The following is a 24,956-nucleotide window of genomic DNA, read 5'->3' as shown; positions in this document are numbered from 1 at the left end:
ATTGTACAAAGTATCGTATTTATTCATGGACACCCCATTTTCAATCTTCCCCGGGTCATTATTCAGTGTAAATCTTACTTGTCATACAGTACAATATCTGGAATCCAAATTGAACTTGATGGCACACGAATAGTTGATATTCCAGCATAGTCTTTCGGGTCCCATCTTAAATTTACATCAATCCATTCCTTAAAAAACATCAACAGACAAATATTGTTAATCTAGATAGATGCCCGATCATTTTAAGAAGTTAGACATTTCAATGCACAAGACAGTCACAATTTTTTGTTTTTGTTTTCCAAAATACAAATCACTTTCGGTTCTTAGCTTACCATCTGTGAAATATGTAAATGCTCATAAATCTTCATAAATCAATATTTCTCTTGTAAAAGATCTCCATGCAATGAAAAATGTTACAGGACTGGGAAGATAATCAGCATGGTACTGTATGCCATATTATGGTGTGAGAACGTCAACGGGAGCGTTTTAGGAAGTTGGTCAGCAAATCACAACAAAATGCCTTGTATCACAGCCCTCTCTCAATGTTTATCCTCTATCTCTGACTCACCCCTTACAAAGTGATATCATTTATGACATTTTTAATCTTCTCTTGTCAACAAGTTTGCAGCTTAGCCCCAGCCCCTAAACACACTGCTGAGGGCCCAATGCAGTGCAGTGGGTCCCTATTCAGTCTACACCTTAAGGTAAATCTGTGAGAGATGATAGTCTCAGTGGCTCTCACCACATTCTTCAGCGGGGGCATCGTTTTGCGTTACGCCACATCAGACTGCCTGGTGAAAATTTACAAAGGCATTTACGAGTACTACACTTTAACAAATCATTACTTTGTGAATCAGCCCCAAAATGTGCAACCCCCTACTAGCAAATGTGCAAACAATATACAGACCTTTCTATTGGTAGTAATTAATTATGAATATTCCCATGGACGTCACATTTTATGCCTATTTTACATGCTTTGGCGGAAGGTTAACAGAATGATTAAACAGTGCATGGATTCACAAAGAATATGGGGGAGGAGCCAAGCTCGCGTCCGAGATGGCCGCGTTTTAGCTCGGCTCCGTTCACTCTCCTGTCTACAACAACTATCCTGTACTTTATCCTGCCCCGGGAAGTATTCTACGATGTGCTGTGGAACGACGATACCTCACGGACACTTACCGTTTACTCCGGTGGCTCCTGGGTGTTGTAGATCCTGAGTTGCGCCCCTGTCTGCTTCGGGGCCTCCGGAGCGGCCGGGCCTGGCACTCCTTGGCGGCGCCCGGGCTGGACGGGGCGCGGTTGCCGGCCCTTGGTGGTGGTGTGGAGTCGGTCGGAGAGGCCGATGTGCTAATAGACCGCTTGCGGCCCCCCGGGCCTGGTCCGGCGATCCTGCGGCCTGGTGTTGGGGCACTGCCTTCCGTGGACGGGGTTCACCGTACATCTGGCTCGTCCCCCCTTTGTTCTCCGGCCCGGCCATTTTGAGTTCCTCCGCCCGGGCTCGGAGAACGGTGCCGGCGGCGTGTGGGGTGCCGGCGCATCGCCTTCTTCTGGTGACCCCCCTTTCTGCCTTGGTGGCACCTCCGCTGGCGGCTGCCGATGTCCTGTTTTGCCCCGCTGGTATCCGGGCGGGGATCTGTGTTGGCAGCGGCCCCGCCGAGCTTCTAAGATGGCGGCCGGCCCCATGACTCTCGGCCTTGCTGGGACTGGCGATGCAGATCCGCCGCACGGCACGTTTTCTGAATACTGCAAAGGTGAGCCTACACTTGGCGACATCCTCGCCGCCCTGCGCTCCTGGGGGGCACCCATGACCACACCTGTCGCTATCCTGGAGAGAGGTCCCTTGGTTGGACCTGCCGGACCCCCCCCGGTTGGGGCGGCTTCATCTCTGTTGTGTGCTGCTGGAACCTTCCTTGGGGTCGTGAACCTGGAGGCTGCGGTTGGTGTGGATGTACGGAAGTCCGCTGCCCTTCTTCATCCTGTGCCTCCTTTTGCCCTGGAGGTTTGCCAGCCGGGTCCCATCTGGACCGACCTCGATGGGTCTCCTTTTCCTCTTTTGCCTCACATGGCCAAACGAACATCCTGTGACTGTGCCGCTGGACCGGCTTTCATCGAGTTCTCATCGGAACTGTGCCTGCTTTGCCTGAGGTGGTTCCTGTTCTATCTGTATCATCCGGATCGCGATCACTTTGATTTGAGTGTATTTTTGATTCGACTCCCTGTTCTTCACCTCCGGCACCATGTGATCTGGTTCCTGGTTCGTTGGACTACTACAGTTTGCGAAAAACGAGGACAGGGTTGAGCTGATCTTGCCTCTGTGGACTGTTATTTCGTGGTATGTTGGGCGATCCATTTATAATTGTATGATGATATTTGATACTTCTTTACGTTCCTGGAGCTTATCCGTGTATTTACTATTTTCCCGTGGGCTCTGAGTATTTTTGGGCGGGAGGGTGGGAGCTGAAAGAGTTTTAATTGTGTGGCTCCTCTCCCGCTGTTTTTCCTTGTTTTCCCTTCCCCCCCCGTTTTTATCTAAGTGATTCTTTCTTTCCATATTTCTTCTATATTTCGGGTTCTAATTAGGGCGACAGGCACGCTGCTGGGGGGTAGGCCATAGCCTTCTGCAGGGGTGCAGGGTGGGCTGTGCGGGGTGGGGGAGGGGTCTGTTTTCGTGTATCTTCCCTTGTTTTTTTTTTTTGGTTCTATGGCTCTTATGTATCCCCTTATTTCGTGGCGCGATGTCGGCACGTCGCCCCCTGGGGTGTTTGTGCGGGCATGGCCCTTTTGGTACGTCTGCTGTCCCGATTTACTACGCATTCATTTCTCCTGTTGCCACTAGTTCCTTGTGCCGAATTAGTATTGGGTGCTTTGTTAACCGTGGGGGTCGTGCACTGACGCTGCGCCCTCTCTTTTTCTCCCTCCTTTTTTCGATGTCCTTTTCCTCCCCTATTTTCCCTTTTCCCCTCCCTTTTTTCTTTTTCTTTTCAGGGTTGTTGTAACGGAGGGCTTTTAGTTGTATAAGCGTACTTTTCGCTGTTTTACTATTATGTGCCATGGTAGTGGTGGGAGGGCGTTGAGCGGCGATTGTGATTATTATTGATGTGGGACTCAAGTTCTGCCTTTGCCAAAATGTGACTGTTCTTTTGGTCTTTTCCTGTATTCGAAACTTCGGATTGCTCACGGCCACCGCGGCCCTCTGGACTTTATAGATTGTTTTTATCCTGCGAACCCCTTTATTTCATTATAAAACTAACCTACTCTTATCCTGTCCGCGATGGCGGCTCGAGGACTTGTTACCTTTGCCTTCATATGCGCTATTTAGATATCCTGTTGTCACTCCTGTATTGCCTCGTATGTCTCTTTATTGTGGTGGCCGGCCCGGTGGGTTGTAGGCCCGTATCTGTGAGCGCCTTCTGTACAATAAAGGTTTTTAAAAAAAAAAAAACAAAAAAAAAAACAGTGCATGAGTTGGTACTACAGGAGTCCAGCTTCTGCTGCTCATAAATGCCTTTGTGAATTAGCGCCACTGCGTGTAACATTCCGCTTCCCGCAACGTCAGAGAGAGAAATTAAAAATCACACGTGAAGCATATCAAATTCAACGCTATGATTGTGTTGCTACAGGAGTGATCAAGCACTGCTGACAAAGAAAAGCAGAGCACGGTAAACCCGAATTGCCTGTCCTTTCTCATTACTGTAAATTTTGACAGTGCTATCCGCCCTAAGGTTTTTGTAATATAGTTCACTCAGTTAAACAAGCGATGCTGCACAGATGCCTGGATCTTCTGAAGGTCTGTAACCTGTAAAAGGCTCCTTCTTTGTCACAAGTGATATTTGCGTCTCTGCATGTTGTATTTAATCTCATATACTATCATCTAGGGTACAATAAACGATGTACAATATTTTGTTTTCGCAGTAAATACATTGTCACTTGAAAGGCAACATTTGTTACCCTGTGCTTATAACATAAATCATTCCAGAGACTCTATCAGTAAGTGCAAAAATATTCTAACATACCTGTTTCAACCACACGTTGGTGGTCATCAACTGGTTTTTCTCATCCTATAAAAAAAAGAAGTATGTTTGAACAAAATAGACAATGTTTTCCAATATAATATTGTAGCATACTTTAAGCTATCTAGATTTGTTTAGCATAATGTACATTTGTTTATCACTTCATTGCACACTATAATTGACATTTTCATCTACCATGCCAAAGAAAGTGCCAACTGCATCCAGTCCTGCCACTCTAACAATTGCGCCAATATAGTAATTCTAGAATTTTGCTGGTTGATGATGTCTATTTGGATTTTGAAATTTATTGTGACATTATTCATCATCAGATTGCCCTTTTAACCATGGTAGCATTTCTCCGGATCCCTGAATGGGAGGCCGGTGACACTAGCTGTCGTGTACGGTCCAAATAGAGATGACCCCGACTTTTTCACTAAAATCAGAGCGAAAGTTGACAATCTCTGTACAAACACTATCCTATGAGAGGTTGACTTCAACGCAGTAATGGCGCTTCTAAAAGCTTACACCCAGAGGCCACGCTGGTGCTGAGGGTACCTACTTATTTACAATTATTTTTTAGTAGACACTTGGAGACAGACACATCCACACACTGGAGGTCACCTGTATTTCGGCTTTTCACAATAACTGGTTTAGATTAGACTTCTGGTTGGTATCCAGGGATGTCCAGACATGCCTTACATCAGTGTTTCACCTACTGCAAACCCTTTAGGATCCTACCCCAGCCTTGTTCAGGCTGCAGAGCCCACATACACCTCCCAGTGCCTTACCTGGCAGCTTCCACGCAATGTGCTGTTAGATGTGGTATTTAGAGAGGACATTCTAAAAGAAATAATAGAGTAGTATATGCTCAATATAGACTCTGTAGAGTCCCCGTCTATACTATGAGAGGCATTCAAGGTGGTGGTAAGGGACGCCTCCATCGCAAAACAAGTCAGATTACTGATAGTATATGGGGAACTTTGACTGGGCTCGAGAGGGACATCCAAACTATGAAAGAACAATATTTCCACTCAAACGACTCTGGTGTGAAGGCCAATACTAGAGACACATTTTCTGAGTTTCAGGTGGAAGCCCTCTGCGAAACCGGATTCTTAAATCGGCACACTCTGGCTAGACGGTATGGGGAGGGTGACGGTCCAAGTAAAACACTTGCCACCCTGCTGCAACCTCCTAGATATTCCCCCTATGTCACTGGACTGCTTGATGCTGAATCTAACAGAGTTCGCTATCCGATGCCACTGCTAGATGTTATGACATCTTTTTATGTTCACTTATACTTGACAACTCCGATGCCAAACGAGGCCGAGCTGATTTTGATGCTGTACAGCTGCTTTGGCTGGATCAGGCACACTGAGCCTATCTCGAGGAACCCATCACTACTAAAGAGATTGTGCAGGTCATACTAGGTCAACCTGGAGATAAGGCACTGGGTTGGGCTCACTACCAACTTTTATAAGGAATATGCCTACTTGCTATGTTTCAGGACTCTTTGAGAACTGGGGTCTTGTCGCCCTCCTTACAGGAGGCTGCGATCATTCTACTCCTCAAACCAGGGAAACCTGCCAACCTCTGCAACCCATATTGTTCCCTTTCATTAATCAATGTTGATGACAAAATATATGCCAAGATCCTAGGAAATAGATTACAACCATTATTACCATTGATAGCATACCTCGATCAGTTCGGTTTCATTCCGGGCCACTCAAAGTCCCACATCTACATACGTTATTTGCAGCAATGCATCACTTTGGCCCCCATGTTTCTGTAGTGGCTGCCTAGTTCGACGCCACTAAGGTGTTTGATTTGTTGGCCCCTCCTCGGATTAGTCCAACCTTTATTAAACAAATACGCCTACGCTACACACTTCCTACCGCACAGGTGCGGCTGAACGGACTCATCTCCGATCCCACCTGATAAGAAGGGGCACACACCAAGGATGCCCATTATCAACGCTCCTATTTGCCATCAGCAACATCATGCAAATAGGGGCATTGGATTCTCCACTACAGGGTTGGTAATTTCAATGTTTGCATATGGCATCACACTTTATGCATGTGATCCGGAGGCAAACTTTGGGCGAAGTCCATATCATTTTCCCTTACTAAATACACACAACAATTTTCAACTAAATTCCCATTACAATGGGCAGAAAGTCCAGTTAAATACTTGGGAATATGACTCAGTCATGATAAGGAGGAATTGTGACGTACGAACAAAGGTCGGGTTGTAGCATAGTTGGAGGAGGGAACAGTTATTTGGTCCAAACTGTCCCTGTCAATGGCGTGCCTAATTGCGATAATGAAAATGATCGTTCTCCCTAAACTCCTTTATTTGCTTGTCACTATCCAGCTTCTGCTCACATCCCAATTCTTCAAACAGCTAAAATCCTGTATGCTCAATATAATATGGAGGGGTAAACAGCCAGGAATATCGGGGAACTCCTCACGCTCCTAGCGACACAAGGAGTAGTGGGTGCCCTAGATTTGACACTACATGCTTATTGTGTCCAAGCTCAATATAACATTTTTGGTTATACTCAACTCCTTATCAACAACATGTGGCCAGGGAGAAGGACCCCGCCGCCCCCTGCCTTTAAATCTGGTTAATTCTTGAAGCTGTAACTAAATGAGCACTTCTGAAAAACACAGTGTCCAGGAAATGCGGGCAGATCTGATTATCAGACCAGAGAAGGAACTTCTCTGTTGGTCCTATACAAAGGCCTAGCAGGAATTACTATTGGACAACTGAGAGGATAAGTTTCTCTGATTGGCTAACAATATGTTTAAATAATGGAAGGGAAACAGACATTTTTGTAACAGGGTGTCGCATGCTTGGTCGGATACTTTTTGGCCTTCCCTAACACAAGTGTGTAGTAATGGGGCAGCATCATGTGTGAAGTATATATTTTTGAAGACAGTGAATAATGGAAGGTTGATAGTTCGGGCTAAGATATAGTATGTTGTGGTGTACTCATTTTTGGAATAGTGTCAGTTGGTTTAACTTTTGGCCATGCTATTAACAAACCCATCATGGTGGTCTTAACTTATTGAGAAGAATTGAGAAGTAAAGGAAAAATATTTTATAATTGTTTTTTCAGATCCCAAAGGGAGGATTTAAAATTTATGACTATCGTTTGGAGGGACACTCTTTTGTAGGTGGTGATGCCTATCAAATTTAATTTAAAAACATATATATTTTGAGTAAGTACATAACCCATTTGAGGAATGTAGTACTTATGGAAATAAATTTTGGGAGATTGATATTCCAATACATATTTTAGATTTAAGTGTAAAGAAGAACAAATAGTCTTTTTGACCACCAAGAGGAAATTCACAGTATTGTACTAACGCATTATTAATATAAGGCCCAATTCACAGAAATAACTTAAGACAAAATCCTAAACTCACTACCATTTACTCATTTTGGTATTCACAGAAGGCACTTACTCATTTTGGTATTCACAGAAAGCACTTACTCTTTGATGAGTAAGTGCCTTCTGTGAATATCAAAATGAGTAGGTGCACTTACTTATTTTGGTATTCACGGAAGGCACTTACTCATTAATGAGTAAGTGCCTTCCGTGAATACCGAAATGAGTAAGTGCCTTATGTGAATACCAAAATTAGTAAGTGCCTTCTGTGAATACCAAAATGCTAGTAAGTTTAGGATTTTGTCTTAAGTTAGTTCTGTGAATCCAGCCCAATGATTGGATATTCAGAATTGTTTGCAAGAACTAAGTGAGTGCATTTTTATAAACTTGTGGGATGGAAATTAGAAGTTGTCAGAGTCTTAAAATTGGTAGGGCAAACATTTTTGTAGGCACTGCTTTGTATATGATATATGATGTTTTATATAATTACATTACACATCCCAAAAATTATTTTTAAAAACTATCATTGGTAACTGTATAGTGTTTGATGTCACAGATGTATGTCTATATATCGTTGGTATAGTATAGTTTATTTATGCTAGTAGGTTTTTTTCTTTCTTTGGGTCATGTAGCATGTTATCTGTGCAGAGAATATGTGCTAAACTAGTATCTAAGTATGTATGTATGTATGTATGTATGTATATATGTATATATGTATTATATGGTTTCTTATGGACAAAACATGTTGGCTTGGCTGATTAAGAATAACAATAAAAGAAGAATTCTCAACATAAAAACTTGATTCCATGTTATAAGATGATTTCAATGTTGCCTCAACAAAACTTGTGCTGACGGAAATAAATTCTATCTGTGTTGCTTTTTGTAATTTCCCACAAATAGGATTGATACAATACAGGTAAAAGCGCTTCCGGTTCAGTTTGTTTCAACACTCAAAATACAGAACTAAAATCTTAAGAATAAGATTCCACATTTCCAAAAAGCCAATACTACACAACCCCTTCTTACAATTCAAATAAATACAATAACAAAAACGAAATACAGTTGATATCATGTTACTATTCTAAATTGAATGATGCACAATTAATAGTAGATTAAATGCACAAGTAATAGTAGATTATATAGGACTAATAAACATGATCAGTGCCTGCATGAATTTTGCATCCAAAAATAACATTTGTTCTTTGTCTCAATTATAATCACTAAGCCATATAGTTGGCTTGCAAATGATTTACACCCAATAACTACCTCAAGAGCATTTATAACTGCATCACCAATGATGGTTTAGAGTTTATGCCTTCTTCACTAATCAAATGCTCTAAGTAGGGCACACTCCTTTCTGCAAATTTACATTTGAAGTACACAACAGTAAATTCAATATTTAAAAAATAATAATCTCAAAACGTTAACTAATCTCACAGCATGTTCACACTTATAAAAATCAAGTTGTCATCCTGGAAGAATTTTATACCCCTCTCTTTAATAGCAATTGTAAAATACATCACTGGCAACAGCTGCAGCGGATACCAATCCAAATGGAAGCCATTTGAACTGAAAACAGCCAAAGATGTAATCAATGCTCAATCTGATCAATACTGATCAATGTATACCTCTTACTATCATGATACATTGAGATTCAGGTGTACTCTGAAGAGAAATCCACAGTTAAAAACCAATTAGGCCCTTTAACTAACACTAAAATTTCTGCAACATTAGTCATGGATATTTTTTTCTACAATAATGTAGTTATTTAGATGGCAAAGATCGACACACAACTTAATCTTGCCATTGCCTCACTGAGGGAGAAACCAATTCTGATTCTCCAATGGGCTTGATAATGCCATCATCCACTAATTTATTTTAAGTCCTTTGAAACCTCATTGTAGGGAATTGGGTTATTAGTTGTGCCGGATGCAAGGCCTGCACAAGTAGTAGGTGCACAAATTCCCCTTACTGGGACTCAATTACCCGCTGTAGCTCTTGACTCTCTCAGGGCAGTGAAGCAGAGCAGTTCAAGACCTAATCAGAGGAGGTGGTGTGGGCTTGTAATCACCATTGGCTGGCACGCAATAACAACCAATCCATTATTTTCCAGTCAGTGCTTTTTCCTTAGAAAATAGAAAAGTACATTTACCTCACCCACACTACTAAATAGTACTCATTATTTACCAATATATACATAGGGTAGATCAAAAATACCTTGGATTATGTTTCACATTTGACGTTATGGAATCGCAGTGCCCCCCCAACATCCCCCCCAACAATACCAGAAAACACATCACAATATAGGGGGTATCACTTTAGATAACACAGGCTTATTGGCATTAACAATGGTTCACTGTATTACAAGAAGAACAAACCACATGCTAAAAACACCATACTTTTGTGCATAAATGCAATAATCAATAATAGCCATGTGTAAATTTAATTATACATATCAATAAAGAATATCAACCTTGCTCGGTAATCACTGTCAAAATAATTATATCATTGAAGCATTTTAAAATGTACATAAAGTGCCATTACTTTTTATATATATTTTCAGGCCACATAAAATGTAGCCATAGAAATAGCCCTACAGGGCACTCTGTATGCCGTTAAAGACTTTCAGGCACTTCAAATACAACCATAGAATTAGCTTGTAGAAGGCACTATATTCCCAGCTGTAGAACGAAAGGACCCAGCCTTTGAAATGCTTAAAAAAATCATAAAACTTGGGGGGGGGGGGGGGGGGGAGGGAGGGGTCATAATTTCCTTGATACCGCAAACGAAGGGTCCGTACCTTAAATTTACTTTTGGGTGGGCTGCTGCACTCATGTAGCCCCCTCCTTTCTTTTCGAGGGCTGGTGGTACCCCTGCCTCCCTGGGCATAAGGCAAGAAAAATATGGTAATAAGCCTCTCCAGAGGCAGTAATGGGGTACACCAGCTGGAGGAGCAGTGAATATTTTATTAGCGGCTGTCCAGTTACGCAGGGGAGAGCAGTGTAGCTTTTTCATTGTTTTCTTTTTTATGGGGTGCACGGTTCCACCCAGACACCCCGCCTTGCCTCCTTGTTAGAGCATCTTGAGGCATCCTCCCCGGCTGCCCTAGCCGACTCATGTTTAATCTACAAAAGTCTTACAGTTGAGCTCACTCATCAATATCACCCAGAAATTGACTGGTCTGGAGGCTCCTAGTTCCTAGGCAGCATTTAATCCATTCTTCTTGAGATACTGCCCATCAAAAATTGACACGCTCCAGCACATTGCTTCTTAAGAGGTCTATCTATGATTTAGAACTCCCACCCAAGTTCTCTAAGGACTACTTCACCCCACCCTTTACAGTGCAATCTTAAACCCTGAAAATGGACTGTAATACTGCTCTTTCTCCATTATCCATTCTCGAGGCAGTCTGTAATGAGGATGTAAAAACCGGTGAAAGAAATCTTTCTGATGGGCTTAGCTTTACTGTATTTATGTGGCTTTTTCATACTCATGGAATGCAGATTAATCCTACGCAATCTAAGATTTGCAAAACAGGCAATCATTTAGAATTAAACGGACACGTTACTCCGTCCTGTCTGCCTTGTTAAAAGTGCTTTATATCCTAAGGCACCTCTAATGAGGCAGACAGGACGCTGTGACAGAGTAACCGGTTCGCTAAACTTTAAATGAGGCCCTTAGTCTTATAGCATGTAAGATATCTATTACTATCTGGTTTCCATATTATTAGTTCCTGTTAATCAAGGTATTTTGATTTTATACTACCTTTATATAGTTCCTCTTTTTAGGTCGATCTATATTTTCCCATATTGATATTTGTTTTATATTTTTTTTCACTTTGGTGTTTTCTTCAGTATATTATCACCCCAAGACTTGTTTTGTTTTTGCTTATGTATTGCTCACAATGTTATTTCACCTAAGTAAAATGCCCTGACACCAGGTTGGCATGCTTCACACTACATAAAAATAAACACACCCAGCTATTATCTTCCTCGCTGTGGCCCTGATTACAAGTAGTTGGATTATCATTGCGCAAAAGTAATGGAAGTTACTAGTCCCATAATCAATTATAAATTCTGCAGGAGCTTCGGCCTAGCAGCAAGATGTGGTAAATTAATTCAATATTACCTCATCTCAGAATTTCTATACTTAATAATCATAATTTCAGTCAAAGCAAAGAGAGGAGTCCGTGGTGCTTGAGTACAAAAAAAAGGTCCAGTAACTCGAGTTAAGGGGAGAGCTCTAGCACCAAGCGGGTACAGGAGTGGTCTGCAGCTTTATTCACACATCAGAATATTTATACAGTTTTCAGTCAATAGGCAAAAGAAGAAAAGAGAAGTGACAAGAAAAAGGGAAGTGACAAGCAGTAATTTCCAACAGATGTGTCAAGGTAGGGGCGTGTCTTGTGTCTCGTGACAGGGCATGCGATGTGTGGAAATGTGTTCTCTTTCAGTTGAAGGCCCTTCGGGGGTTTATCTCTGGCTTAGAGTCAAGAACAGGAACCATCTTGTGTAAAACAGGAACTACCTTCCTAGTTCTGGGAATTGGCTGAACCACAAGAGTCAAAAAGAGGAACGATCTTGTGTAAAACAGAGACCATCTGCTCTCTGGCTTGCAGTCAAGAACAGGAACTATTTCTTAAAACAGGAACTATCTGCTGCTGGTTCCCAGAATTGGCAGAACCACAGAAATGTGTGGTCAATGAACTGGGGTGCCAGAGGCAGGGTGTCTTGCTTGTGGGTCTGAAGACAAAATGGATGTCACACACAAAATGGGTGCTTGTCTGAATGAGAAAAATGGCTGTCAGGCAGAAACAGGGAAATGATGGGGCACAATTGTCAATTTCATTTCCACAAAGAGATGCCGATTTTGGAACCTGCTGGCCTTGTTTCGAATCCTGGCCTCAAAGCGGACACCATATTGTGTGGTTCTGAGAAAATCACTTAATCTCCTTAAAAACGTGAAACGTAATGCATGAATTGTATTTGTGGAATCCCCGCTTGATGTACACAATTGCCTCCCATTCCTTCAAGCAATGTACAGCACTTCCTAGCAAGGTTTGAGCTATATAAATGCCAATATATCACACAAATACATACATACCCCAGCTCTGTGGGGGCTCACCTAGAGATATCACCTGCTACAATCAGGTGATGAGAAATCTCTGGGTGGATAGAATACGAAGAGGAAACATGTTGAAATCACCACTGTAAATCAAATGTCTGCATATTGTATCTAAAAACGTATAATTCCCATTATTACTTGGGCCTATGGTATTGGCAATTCCGGGTCTTAGAAATAAAATTAATTAATTCAGGCTTCTCATAATGTGGGATGTTTTTTGCCGAAAAATTTAGGGAGAACAGTTTTTATTTTAGGTTTCATTATTATGCATGATGAACTAAAACCGTTGCATACACATAACAGTAACAATTTCATATACATGGTTCAACAGATAAAAACAATGGTCATTGTGCGTCATGTTAAAACACACATTTTGAACTTGCAGGCTTCAACAGGTCTAAAGTGCATGTGGGTAACAGAAAACTAAGCTTGTGAGAGCTTTGCCAAGTTAAGGAGCAATCATTATATATCGTGGTAAAATTCACATTAGAAAAGGTGCAATAGCGAAAGCTTGCCAAGTCAAGCAACAATAACAGCTCGGCCCGGCTATTTTTGTTTAGCCAATGTCCACTTACGTTGCATGTGTCAGTCTCTCGGTCACTGTGTACCGGCTATTTTTGTTTAGCCAATGTCCACTTACAATGCATGTTTCAGGGATGTACGACATTACAACGCATGCTTTTACATCGCATGCTTTTACAACGCGAGTTTTACAACGCATACCATTACAACGCATAGTGCTTTTAGGCGCTGGATAGTGATTTATTTAATTTACTATTCCAACTCCAGTCCCCGTGGATAGTAGGGAAGGTGTTGGATAGTAAATTAAATATATTCCCTATCCTAGAGCGACCCCCAGCGCAATGCGTTGTAATGGTTTGCGTTGTAAAAGCTGCGATGTAAAAGCACTGCGTGGTAAAAGTTGCGTTGTAAGTGATGTTCCCCATGTTTCAGTCTCTGTGTAGAAAAAATTGTTAGCCAGCAGTTTAGCTGTGTTTCAGATGGATTGAAGCAGTTTTCCTGCCTGCCTTCAAGTCCTGGTGTCGTTCTGCTTGAATATTGGTCAAAGTAGGGAGAACAGCATCTTAATCTCTTTGATTATCTGGTGTTTATAAGTACATATTCGCCTGCATCAGATAAAAAAAAATATCTTTTTAGAACACAAAAGCACGCACGCTATATCCACACAGCATAGCCGTGATCTTAGATATATTTACATTCCAGAAGAGAATATGAAAAGTCATGCGTTATACATACCACATCCACCAGCTGCGTGATTGCCAGGCCAAATTTAACTTTCACTGTGTCATTCAGGTTTTCTACCGGCCGAACCCACTTTTGGTAGTCATAAAATAAGTATTTGAGCAAACGATCTTCATTTTTTGCAATAAACGATGGTTCTGACATACCTGTATAACAAGCAGAAACTGCAGTTGATGTTTGGCTCAGCTCCTCAACAATATTACATACTGCGGGCACCAACGTAAATATTACAAAACATGTCTTAGTCATTGAAAACTAATAAATTCATTTTGTTCAATTATCATTTTCATGGCCAGGTTCTGGCACTGCCACCGGCATCTATTTACAATCGAAATTCTTTTGGCTTGCATAGATGACGTGCCTAACATTATGAAGCAAGTTGGAAGAAGAGGGTGGGTGGGGGGCTTGAAAAGTAGAATCACGCTATGATGTGCTTCTGTGGGAGTGGATGTGACGTTCAGCAGCTCGATTTTTTTAAATCATATTTCAGTAACAAGTGTGGTCTCCTTTTCAATTTTTGATCTCACAGTGTTGGTTGTCTTGCTTGTTGTCTTGGTGAAAAGATCTCTAGCTGTAGCTTCAGAAAATCAGAAGTGTTTCTGCCCTATTTGCTTACAGACCTTAGGATAGGCTAGCACCGTAAAATGCATAACTTATAAGCAGTACTGATGTAAAGTCTCCCCCACCCCCCGTAGCTCTGGGAGAAGCACTATTTGTCACCCGTGTCTGCAGATTCACATTAATGTTCCCAAGCTCTTGTCTAGTGGCCTACTCTGCTATTATATCTGGATTTTTGCGTTCACCCTCTTTGGACTTGAACTGCTGCTCTTTTTAACGCCTCTCTTGTGAGAGGCTCTTCATTCCAAAACAGAATTGCCTCTATAATAGTGCTTTACTGCAGTCTACTAATGATACTTTACTGTAATAGTGCATTAGTGGAGCTGTGACTACAGTTTTATTGAGTGCGAGCCAAGTACTGAAAGAGGCCCTGATGTATGCTGCCACTCAAATAATTACATGAACAATCGGCTTTCCTATAAATCTTCGACGCACGATAAGAAACACCTGCAATGAAAGAATGCTATATTATGTTATCGGATTTGTATAGCACATGGCTGCCCCAGCGATGAGGCGTCCCATCGCTAGATCCACAAATTACCAGACCGAAGAGGGGGGCAGAACAGAGAATTATTCAGGGGAGAGCCAGGTCTTACCTGCCCTCCTGAAAACCCCATGATCGTGTTTGCTCCTGATAGTGGATGGGAGAGCATTACAGAGAGAGGAAGCTAAAGCCTGGAACGACCAACCTCTCACCCCGCTCTTCTAACACAGGGAACACGTAACAGATGTTGATTAGAGGAGCGGAGGGCGCGTCTTGGTACATAGGTTCCCAGCATACCAGGGAAAATACATTTTAATATTCTGGTGCTCCCTCTTATTCGAGCAGCTGAGCCATTATGGAACCCACTATGCTTCTTCAGGGTGCCCCCTTGTGGCCATGCCCTAAAACAGCTGCCCATCCATCAATCAATCAATCAATCAATCAATCAAGCAGGGGATTATAAAGCACGCTACTCACCCGTGAGGGTCTCAAGGCACTGGGGTGGCGGGGAGGGGGTGGAGGGGGTGGGGGGGGGGGGGGTAGAGGGGGAGCTACAAACAAGTACTGAAGCACTGGCCATGATAATGAAAGAAATATCATATGTGGCTTTAGAGCACTGAGAGCTCTCAGAACAAGAGGGAAGACATCTCTCTGCCTGTTACTAAATATGTGATGTATGGTGCCAAGGAGGCCTGCAGTAGCATCTTTGCTTGTCACAAACTACCGACTGTACGGTGTTTGTGTTTTTTATTTGGATTGTGCTTATCTACCACAGGAACATCTCCGTATTTTTAGGGGCTATGAGGTAAAGGACTGAATAGGGTTGGGGAATGCTGCCACCATGTATCAAAAGTAATACTATAGCTCTACTAGAAGCAGAGATAAACCCTTCAGTGGCCAGTTTTCGCATTCTATCACTGAGTAAGTAAAATGTACTTTTAGCATTTTGTTCTTAAAAACATAGCTGCCAAGGTTTCAGATTGCTATGTGTGACATTTACATAAATTCAGAGTAATTATGAGTGACATTTCAACGACTACGAGTGACACTTTCGCCCCGGCAAAATCAAGCAATGAATATGAGGGAATCATATAGATATCAGAAATTACACTAATTTAAGCAAGGAGACATTCTAGGAAGATTTTAAAACATATCTGCAAAGCCCCAGATACGGAAGGAAGGGCACTAACCAGAGACAGACTACGTGTCTGCAGTGCTCAGTAACTGAGGGCAGGCAGGCACTGCTGATGATCTCATTGATGTGATCATTCATGACATGAGCTAACCCAAAAAGGATTTTTTTTTTTACTAAAGCAAGTGAGACTAGAAGATAATGCCGCCACTCAGTCACAGGCATAATTGGTTGCTTATGTAATAAGGTAAAAAAGAATGGTGGGAAACACCAGCGTAAAACTTGGCAGTGTTTTACTCTGAACACATGATAGTGCAAACAAATACAAATTGCACTGACAGTCTTTTATTAGTTTTAAGAACAAGTTTTGCAATCATGTCACTATTTTATCAGATCACTAATGATGAAGAAACAACGCCACCCACAATGGTATTCAGGGTTTGCTGGCAGGAAGTCTTTATTCCGTGTTAACATTTTATCACTCGGAAACCAAACGGCTGACAAGTGGTGCAGTACTATTCATGCAACATTATCATGGCCTGTTAAAATGAAAGCGGATTAAAGCAAATGTTGAATTTGAAGAATAGATTTTTTCACTGACTCACATACCGTAACTAAGAGATGTAATTCCTAGTCCAGGCTGTCCAGTGCGTCCCGGGCCGGGGACCCGTCCAGGAACAAACTGTCTGGTGGCTGCTTTAACCTGGGTCACTGACTCCACTGTCTCCCTCCGACCGCTGCATTGAGAAATGAAATCTTCGGCAGCATGGTGCTGCAGGCAGCACAGCACACTGCGGCCCGGGCCGGTGCGAGCTGCAGCAGGACACTGCAAGCTCCATGATTGGTTTGTAGGCGCGCAAATTCAGCCTCCCGCCTCCTACACCAGCACGGAGGATGTGACGTCCCTGCGCACGGCACGTAAAACACAACCTGACTGGGCCCCGTAATGACGTCAGGCTGAAAAGTGTGAGAGAGCCAATGAATGTGCCCTGGTAAACATTAATAAGGAAACGCCGTTCTTACGTGTCTTAGCAGGGAATGTAAACGACGGAAGCAGGCGCACTCTGAGCAGCAGAGAGAGCCCGGGCACAGAGATGACCGAGGCGGTGCTGGCAGGTGACTCGCCTGGCAGCAAGTACAGTCCTGTCAAGCGTCACGCAACTGGTGTGACCCTCACGCATTTCAGTGCGGTGATCCGCATCACCGCACTGAAATGCATTGTCACGCATGTTGCTACTTGCTGCCAGGCGAGTCACCTGCCAGCACCGCCTCGGTCATCTCTGTGCCCGGGCTCTCTCTGCTGCTCAGAGTGCGCCTGCTTCCGTCGTTTACATTCCCTGCTAAGACACGTGAGAACGGCGTTTCCTTATTAATGTTTACCAGGGCACATTCATTGGCTCTCTCACACTTTTCAGCCTGACGTCATTACGGGGCCCAGTCGGGTTGTGTTTTACGTGCCGTGCGCAGGGACGTCACATCCTCCGTGCTGGTGTAGGAGGCGGGAGGCTGAATTTGCGCGCCTACAAACCAATCATGGAGCTTGCAGTGTCCTGCTGCAGCTCGCACCGGCCCGGGTCGCAGTGTGCTGTGCTGCCTGCAGCACCATGCTGCCGAAGATTTCATTTCTCAATGCAGCGGTCGGAGGGAGACAGTGGAGTCAGTGACCCAGGTTAAAGCAGCCACCAGACAGTTTGTTCCTGGACGGGTCCCCGGCCCGGGACGTACTGGACAGCCTGGACTAGGAATTACATCTCTTAGTTACGGTATGTGAGTCAGTGAAAAAATCTATTCTTCAAATTCAACATTTGCTTTAATCCGCTTTCATTTTAACAGGCTATGATAATGTTGCATGAATAGTACTGCACCACTTGTCAGCCGTTTGGATTCCGAGTGATAAAATGTTAACACGGAATAAAGACTTCCTGCCAGCAAACCCTGAATACCATTGTGGGTGGCGTTGTTTCTTCATCATTAGTGATCTGATAAAATAGTGACATGATTGCAACACTTGTTCTTAAAACTAATAAAAGACTGTCAGTGCAATTTGAATTTGTTTGCACTATCATGTGTTCAGAGTAAAACACTGCCGAGTTTTACGCTGGTGTTTCCCACCATTCTTTTTTACCTTATTACATTAGCAACCAATTATGCCTGTGACTGAGTGACGGCATTATCTTCTAGTCTCACTTGCTTTAGTAAAAAAAAAATCCTTTTTTGGTTAGCTCATGTCATCAATGATCACATCAATGAGATCATCAGCAGTGCCTGCCTGCCCTCAATTACTGAGCACTGCAGACACGTAGTCTGTCTCTGGTTAGTGCCCTTCCTTCCGTATCTGGGGCTTTGCAGATATGTTTTAAAATCTTCCTAGAATGTCTCCTTGCTTAAATTAGTGTAATTTCTGATATCTATATGATTCCCTTCATTGCTTGATTGTGCCGGGGCGAAAGTGTCACTCGTAGTCGTTGAAATGTCACTCATAATTACTCTGAAATTATGTAAATGTCACACATAGCAATCTGAAACCTTGGCAGCTATGCAAGTAGCAACATGCGTGACAATGCATTTCAGTGCGGTGATGCGGATCACCGCACTGAAATGCGTGAGCGTCACACCAGTTGCCTGACGCTTGACAGGACTGTTAAAAATAGTAATCATTCTGGGTGCCATATCTCCCTCTTGCTGCTGAGGACCGGCGCTAGGGCAGTGCGACCGGTGCTACTGCATCAGGTGCTGACTTCGGGTGGGAGAGCCCTGTTTCCAAGTATATTATGGTTTTAAAAGCACCTGCTGCCACATTCCTTGCCTCAAGTAATTTCGAAGCAACAATAACATTTCAAGATAACTCCAGTGATTAATGTTCTTCCTTGAGAGACAGAGTTTAGTTTAGTGGAAGTTTGACTCTCATTGTACGATATCGCAGAGGGTTAATGTGCGTGCTGCAAACAGCATGTGCTATGCAGGTCACAAAGTGCATATCATGTAAGTAGGTCGGCACGGGTGGATTCTCCATTAGGGCTCTGGGGCTGTGCCCCCTGACATTATTTCCTTTACATTACTGTGCAAATATTAAATAGATCGATTTGCTTACAGATCCGATTGTATCTCTAAACAAATCAATATATTTAAGTCTGGGCTGTCTACCCCAGGCTGCCCGCCCTGCCTCTCTCTGAAGAAGGAGACGGAAGACAGGCTGTAAACCAACTTTCTGAATTGTGACACAGTACACAGGGCTTACTGTTCTAAAGCCCTTCATTGCCATTGTAGTTTATAGCAGTATCCACTATAGGCTAGTGATGCTTTCAGTGTCATGGATTCGGGCACTGAAGCCTCCAGTCCTGTGTGCGAGCAGCCATCCATCATTGACAGGCATAGATACCATCTTTTCCCATTCCTCACCTGTAGGAGTGGATGCAAGCACGTGTGCTTTGGTGCCTTGTTCTTGGTAAAGATAAGTGTTAGAATGCTAATCTTCTGTTATGTATATTGTGCTGAGACCCCTCGTGACACTAACCTCCTCTACTGTGACACCCCAGGCCCTAGCTGCATGCCACTGGGTTTGTTAGAAGTGGAGCTGCAGTATTTGTTCCCCCGTGAAACGGATGCAAAAGACGAGTATGCCAGTGTTCTTATTCCCTTGTTGAGCTGAGCCTAATATCCAAGTCAAGGGCAAAGACAAGATATGTTCTTACAGTAGACAGCTATCTGCTGTATGACTGGCCCTCTCTTCATACCCCTAACCAGGATTGATATACGAGCAATGTGTGTTAAAAAATTGAAGGCAATGCATTTCAGCAATTTAGTTCCTCTCTTATTTTAAGTTTTACTTAATCTTGCCTTCCTCAAGAGTTAGCTATTAACTCATGTTGTGTTTCTGTATTTTTTTGTGTGCATCCTTTGAGCAGTGCCAGGTGTTTATGAGGGAATTTGTTTGAGAGCTCTGACGCTGAAGCCAAAGCAAAGTGGATGTCAGTGGGTTGGCCTCTGCAGAGCACCCAGAACAATGGTTGTGCATTCCAGCTGTAAATTACAATTCTATGAAAATATGCATGATGGAGGTTAACAGATGGCCAAATATTTAGAGCGCATAATCAAAAATAAATAGATTACTTAAGTGAGTGAGTGCAGTGTATGTTTGAAGTGGTGAAGTGAGGGAGATGTGAGGAAGTTAATTCGGGGAAGAGTGAAAAGAGGGTGCTGAAGAGGAAGGAGAGGTGGTTGAAAATGTGCAGATGGACAAGATGTGCAGAGAAAAAGGACCTACATATCTAACATAAAGCGCACATAACTGAAGGCCAAAACTCCTTCCACAGGCCTCAATACTATTGAAATGTCAGGATTGAAACATTTTGAAGGTTAGTTATTTATAACAAATCCTTGTTGTTACTCATTTATCATAAATAGCTAACAACCATTGACAAAGCCAATCGTACATACAGGTTTTTGGTGTAGGCCAGTTGTTGTGTTACATATCTGATGCAATTACATCGAAGACAGAAACCAAAATATTGGTCGGGTAGCACACTATGGGAATCACAGAAATGTATTTTACATGCTCCCTTTTAGAGTGCCCCCACATTTTTCATCCCATTCAAAGACCTGTCATCATATATTTCTATATGACTGATCAGCAGTTGTGGGTCCTCCCCGAAGCCTGGTTAAAGCATTTTCGTCCAAAGTTGATGTAATATGCAGTGCAAGACACTGGGCAAGAAAATACTTTAAAAGGCTAAAGATGTCATGTTGTACAATTAGCACATTACAGTAACTGTTGAACATATTAATAAAGTAAGATATACGGCAGTTTTTAATGCGTTTAATATTTCAAGACTATACATTCCTACTGCTTATTACGCCTCACTTCATCACAAAATTAATTTGCTTTAAAATGCACCATTTTCCAATCGTTTTTTTAATTTTTTTTTAACTGAAGGAGGACCCAGCCTGAACTGTTGGTCACATCGTTCTCTACATAAAAGTCATACCAAACTTTTACGCCCCACCACTTTCAAATGTCACCAGTTGCCACTGGTCAGTGGGTTACTGCTTTTGTCAGAGAAATCCTTTTGTTATCTGAAGTTTATAAGTTAAAATCCTAATATAGAACAATTAACTATTAACTGTCATCAAAGAGCAACATGCAAATTGCAAGGTATGGATTAGGGTTTATGATTTTCCCCCAATCTTTCATTATCCTAAGGTCGCAAAAATGCTTAATTTGCGTAGAAATCAATTCTCATTAGTAAAGGTAACGCCGAACCAAGGAGGTACTGTTAGAATTGGGGGACTCTGGTTGGCACAGGTAGGTATTTGTGACAAGCAGGGGCCCTCTCCTCTAGTCAGGGCAAGGGAATACCCTCTTGAAATAACCACTGCTCACCCTCTAAGCGGCGTGGCGCGAGCAGTCAAGGCTAGTTCAGAGGCGATGTAAGTTAAGCATTTGTGACCACATACAGTAACCCAGTGACAACACTACAAATGGACACCGCACAAGGTTTTATATAAAAAAAATAAGTATACTTTATATAGAATTATCACAAGACAAATAAACGACAAAAAGGATCCACAGTACTATCAAATTTCAAGAGTTCTGGTTAAAACGGTGTAAATCAAAGTTCTGTGCGAGTCGGTAGCCTTGTCCGGCTACAGCGTGCTGAAAGAACACAGAGTCTAACAAATCCAGCGGACCGCGTCGGTCCGGGCCCACTCAAATGTCGACAGACTCAAACACAGTACCTTTTCCTTGGGGCAGCCGTCACGGAGGTGCGAGCCGGTTCCAGGTCACGGTGTCCCTTCCGTCGCGGTGCAGGCTACGGCTTGTCGACGGCATCGGTGAGCTTAAGGCTTGCGTTTGTCGGAGCGGACGTTGCTCGTTGCGGTGCTTCCAGCTTTACGGTGCGGCGTTCGAGCCGGAGTTCGGGAGCTGGCGTCGGTCAGTCCGGACAGTGGTGTGAGTCGGGTGGTGCGTCGTGAGGTGTGCGAGGCGGTGCCCAACTCCGGTGTGGTCACAGGACTGGAAGTCAGCAGCAGTGACCGCGTCGGTCAGACCAGTTCGATTCGGTGAAGCGAGGCGTTGCACGTTGCGGTGTCCTACCGTCGCGGTGCAGACTACGGCTCGTTGACGGCGTCGGTGAGCGCAGAGCTTGCGTTGTTCGAGGCGGACGTTGCTCAGTGCGGTGCCAACAGCTCCCTGCCTCTGTAGCCACTGAAACAGTAGCAATTCACAAAGGCTGGTGAAGTCCACTGGTCCTGGGACTTCGGTCAGGGGGCAAGCTCTCTTCCAAGCCCTTGGAGATCTTTTTAGCACAAGTTGAAAAGCAAAGGTAAAATTCACAAAGTTCTTTCTCCTCTCTAGGCAGCCAGGCAACCACTGCAGGCCAATCCCCCAAGCCGCACTTTAGCTTGGGAATAGTCTCTTCTCAGTTTCTTCAGGTTCCTTCTCCTCAGCAGACGTTTCTTCTTGTCAGTTCCAGGAGTGATCTAATTTCATGGTATCAGGGTCCCAATACTTATACCCCGAAATCTTTTGTTCTCTGAGGGGAGAGGGGCCTGTGCCTAGTTCAAGCCAGTTCTGAAGCACTCTGTTTACCAGACTTCTACTTCCCTTTCACAGCACAGGGCAGGCACATCAGATGCCCCACTGGAGGTGGAGCCAGCATTGTTGAAGGCAAGTACAGTCCAGAAGCACTTTGTTGACAGTCTTCCTTCTCTTCTTTCAGTGTGCAGGTCAGAGACATCAGAAGCACCAAAGGGGGGGGGTGGAGCCAGCACTGTGGGGGGCGGGCACAGTTCTATTCAGGTCCCAGGTGCAACTCCTCCCTCCCATCTGGTTGCAGATATCCCTATTCACCATGGGCTGCCCCAGCCTGTCTCCTGGAATTCCCCAGTCCTGTCACACACAAACCCAGACAAGGAATACACAACCTAGCAGAGGCGGGCTCAAATGGTTAGGCAAATACCTACTTTCTAAAAGTGGTATTTGCAAACACAGAATATTAAAATAAACTTTACTAAAAGATGTATTTTATTATTCTGAGTCCAGGCATACTAAACTCGAATTTCTACCATGTTCTCTGAGTCTGCTAGGATTATAAACATGTAAGAATCCAGCAGCCCAGTCTAGCCTATGGAGAACAGGTAGCCTTGCAATAGTGAAAAACGAAAATGGCTGTAATTCACTATTAGGACATGCCACACACCTCACAGCTTGCCCTACCTTATACTTACAATGCACCCTGCCCTTGGGCCTACCATAGGGGTGACTAATATGAAGAAAAGGGAAGGTTTAGGGACTGGCAAGTGGGTGCACTTGCCCAGTCAGCATGACAGTACCAGACTGCACGCAGGCTCTACAATGGCAGACCTTAGACACGTTTTACAAGGCCGCTTCTGTGGGTGGCACAACCAGTGTTGCAAGCCCACTAGCAGCATTGGGGTTTACACACCCTGGGCACACCTAGTGCACTGTACTAGGATCTGACAAGTAAACCAAATATCCAATCATGGAACCACTAATCAATACATCAATTTACAGTAGGGAGCACTCGCACTGTGGCACTGGACAGCAGTGGCACAGTGCCCAAAGCATCTAACACCGGAAAAACACATGAGGCAACAGCAAAAATGGAAGGGAGACCCACGCCAATGGTGCCAGGTCTAAGAGGTACGTTTTACATTTTGAGTTTATGCTTCTCCAGACCAATTACTTTTAAACTATACTGCCTACCAGTATGGATGATATGTGACTCCTACACCTTGTATTCCTCTGTCATATGTAACATTTCCTATACACTGATTTACACACGTATGATTGATTGTTTCTGTGTAATGTGTGTGTGAGATGTAAAGTGCTCTGACACTCTTCACTGATATGAGAGGTGCTATAAAACTAAATGAATGCATCTGAGTGAGAGTGGTTAGGGAGACTTTCATGGCATTTTCAATAAAGCGAACATACCTATATGCAATATTTTGACATGTTTAAATTTTAGCATTGACAGGTTACATCACACTGTTTGCTCAATACAAATTTTAGCCTCCTCCCTTCGTCCATACTGTTCCATAACCCTGCTTATATTGACCAAAAGAAACCGCAACCCCAACTCCCCACTCCCCCCTAGTCGGTAACTGTTTAGTCTACTGCACCCACTATCGTCCATATGCGGTCTCTGCTCGCTTAGTCACTCGTTTCAGTAACCTCCTGTCGTGTATTCCCCAGAGACTTGTAAATCTGCTATCATCGTTGACCACGCCTGGAGGTCGTCCTCTAGTTTTTCATCTCTCCTAACATGCGCCATGCGGACCTTCTCGGATAGTGCCCATTCAGTCATGTCTTTCAGCCATCGGTCTAGGGATTGCAATGCGTCTCTTTGCAAGTATAAGGCCTAGATTCACAAATGTTCTGCTCAATTTTCTATTTTTCAGTGTTGGTAGAAGTCCCAGTATTACTGTCCGCACTTCTTTGGGAACCTCCCAAACTGTGGCAATTCTTATTTTTGGAGAACTTCTACCCAAAACGCCTCCACAGACGGGCAAGTCCACACCACATGTACGAAGTCAGGCCCTGGGTTTGGCATCTGGGACATGCATTGGAGCGCTCAGGGTAAATTTTACCAAGAGTTTGTGGGGTTAGATAAACATGATGAACAAAATTATATTGTATTAATTTAAAGCGGGCATTGAAACTCCCTCGTTTTACCCCTTCATGGATCTTACCCCAGTCCTTATCTGACACACGTTCACCTATCGTTTCTTCCCATCTCGCCTGAAGTGGGAGTGATGTCCGCAGCAGGTCCTTATGGATCGATTTGTAGAGGTGGGTTATCATATGCCTCCCACGTGCCATAGACAACATCACCTGTAGGGTTCTGGTTACCGGTGGTTCCTCTGGGAATGATGGCCATATTTCCCTGGCCACCTGGGAAATCTTTGCGT

At 43.5% G+C, this 24,956-nt stretch overlaps 1 protein-coding gene across 4 annotated transcripts in view; it reads right to left on the bottom strand.

Annotated features, from left to right (window-relative positions):
- Positions 1 to 24,956, bottom strand: part of CHRNA5 (cholinergic receptor nicotinic alpha 5 subunit) — a 245,973-nt gene that overhangs the window by 93,755 nt on the left and 127,262 nt on the right. For 3 of the 4 annotated variants that reach the window (XM_078685218.1, XM_078685217.1, XM_078685220.1), the window contains exons 2-4: positions 13,783 to 13,934; positions 4,014 to 4,058; positions 79 to 188 (exon numbers count right to left, since the gene is read on the bottom strand). In XM_078685218.1, the coding sequence (XP_078541344.1) occupies positions 79 to 188; positions 4,014 to 4,058; positions 13,783 to 13,934 (307 nt within the window). Of the gene's footprint in view, positions 1 to 78; positions 189 to 4,013; positions 4,059 to 13,782; positions 13,935 to 16,631; positions 16,812 to 24,956 lie in introns of those variants that run through there. The other variant, XM_078685219.1, reaches the window with a different exon arrangement.

Source organism: Lissotriton helveticus, chromosome 3_2 (genome assembly GCF_964261635.1).
Source record: "Lissotriton helveticus chromosome 3_2, aLisHel1.1, whole genome shotgun sequence".
Classification (NCBI taxonomy): domain Eukaryota; kingdom Metazoa; phylum Chordata; class Amphibia; order Caudata; family Salamandridae; genus Lissotriton; species Lissotriton helveticus.
This window is presented reverse-complemented; position numbering and strand designations above follow the sequence as displayed.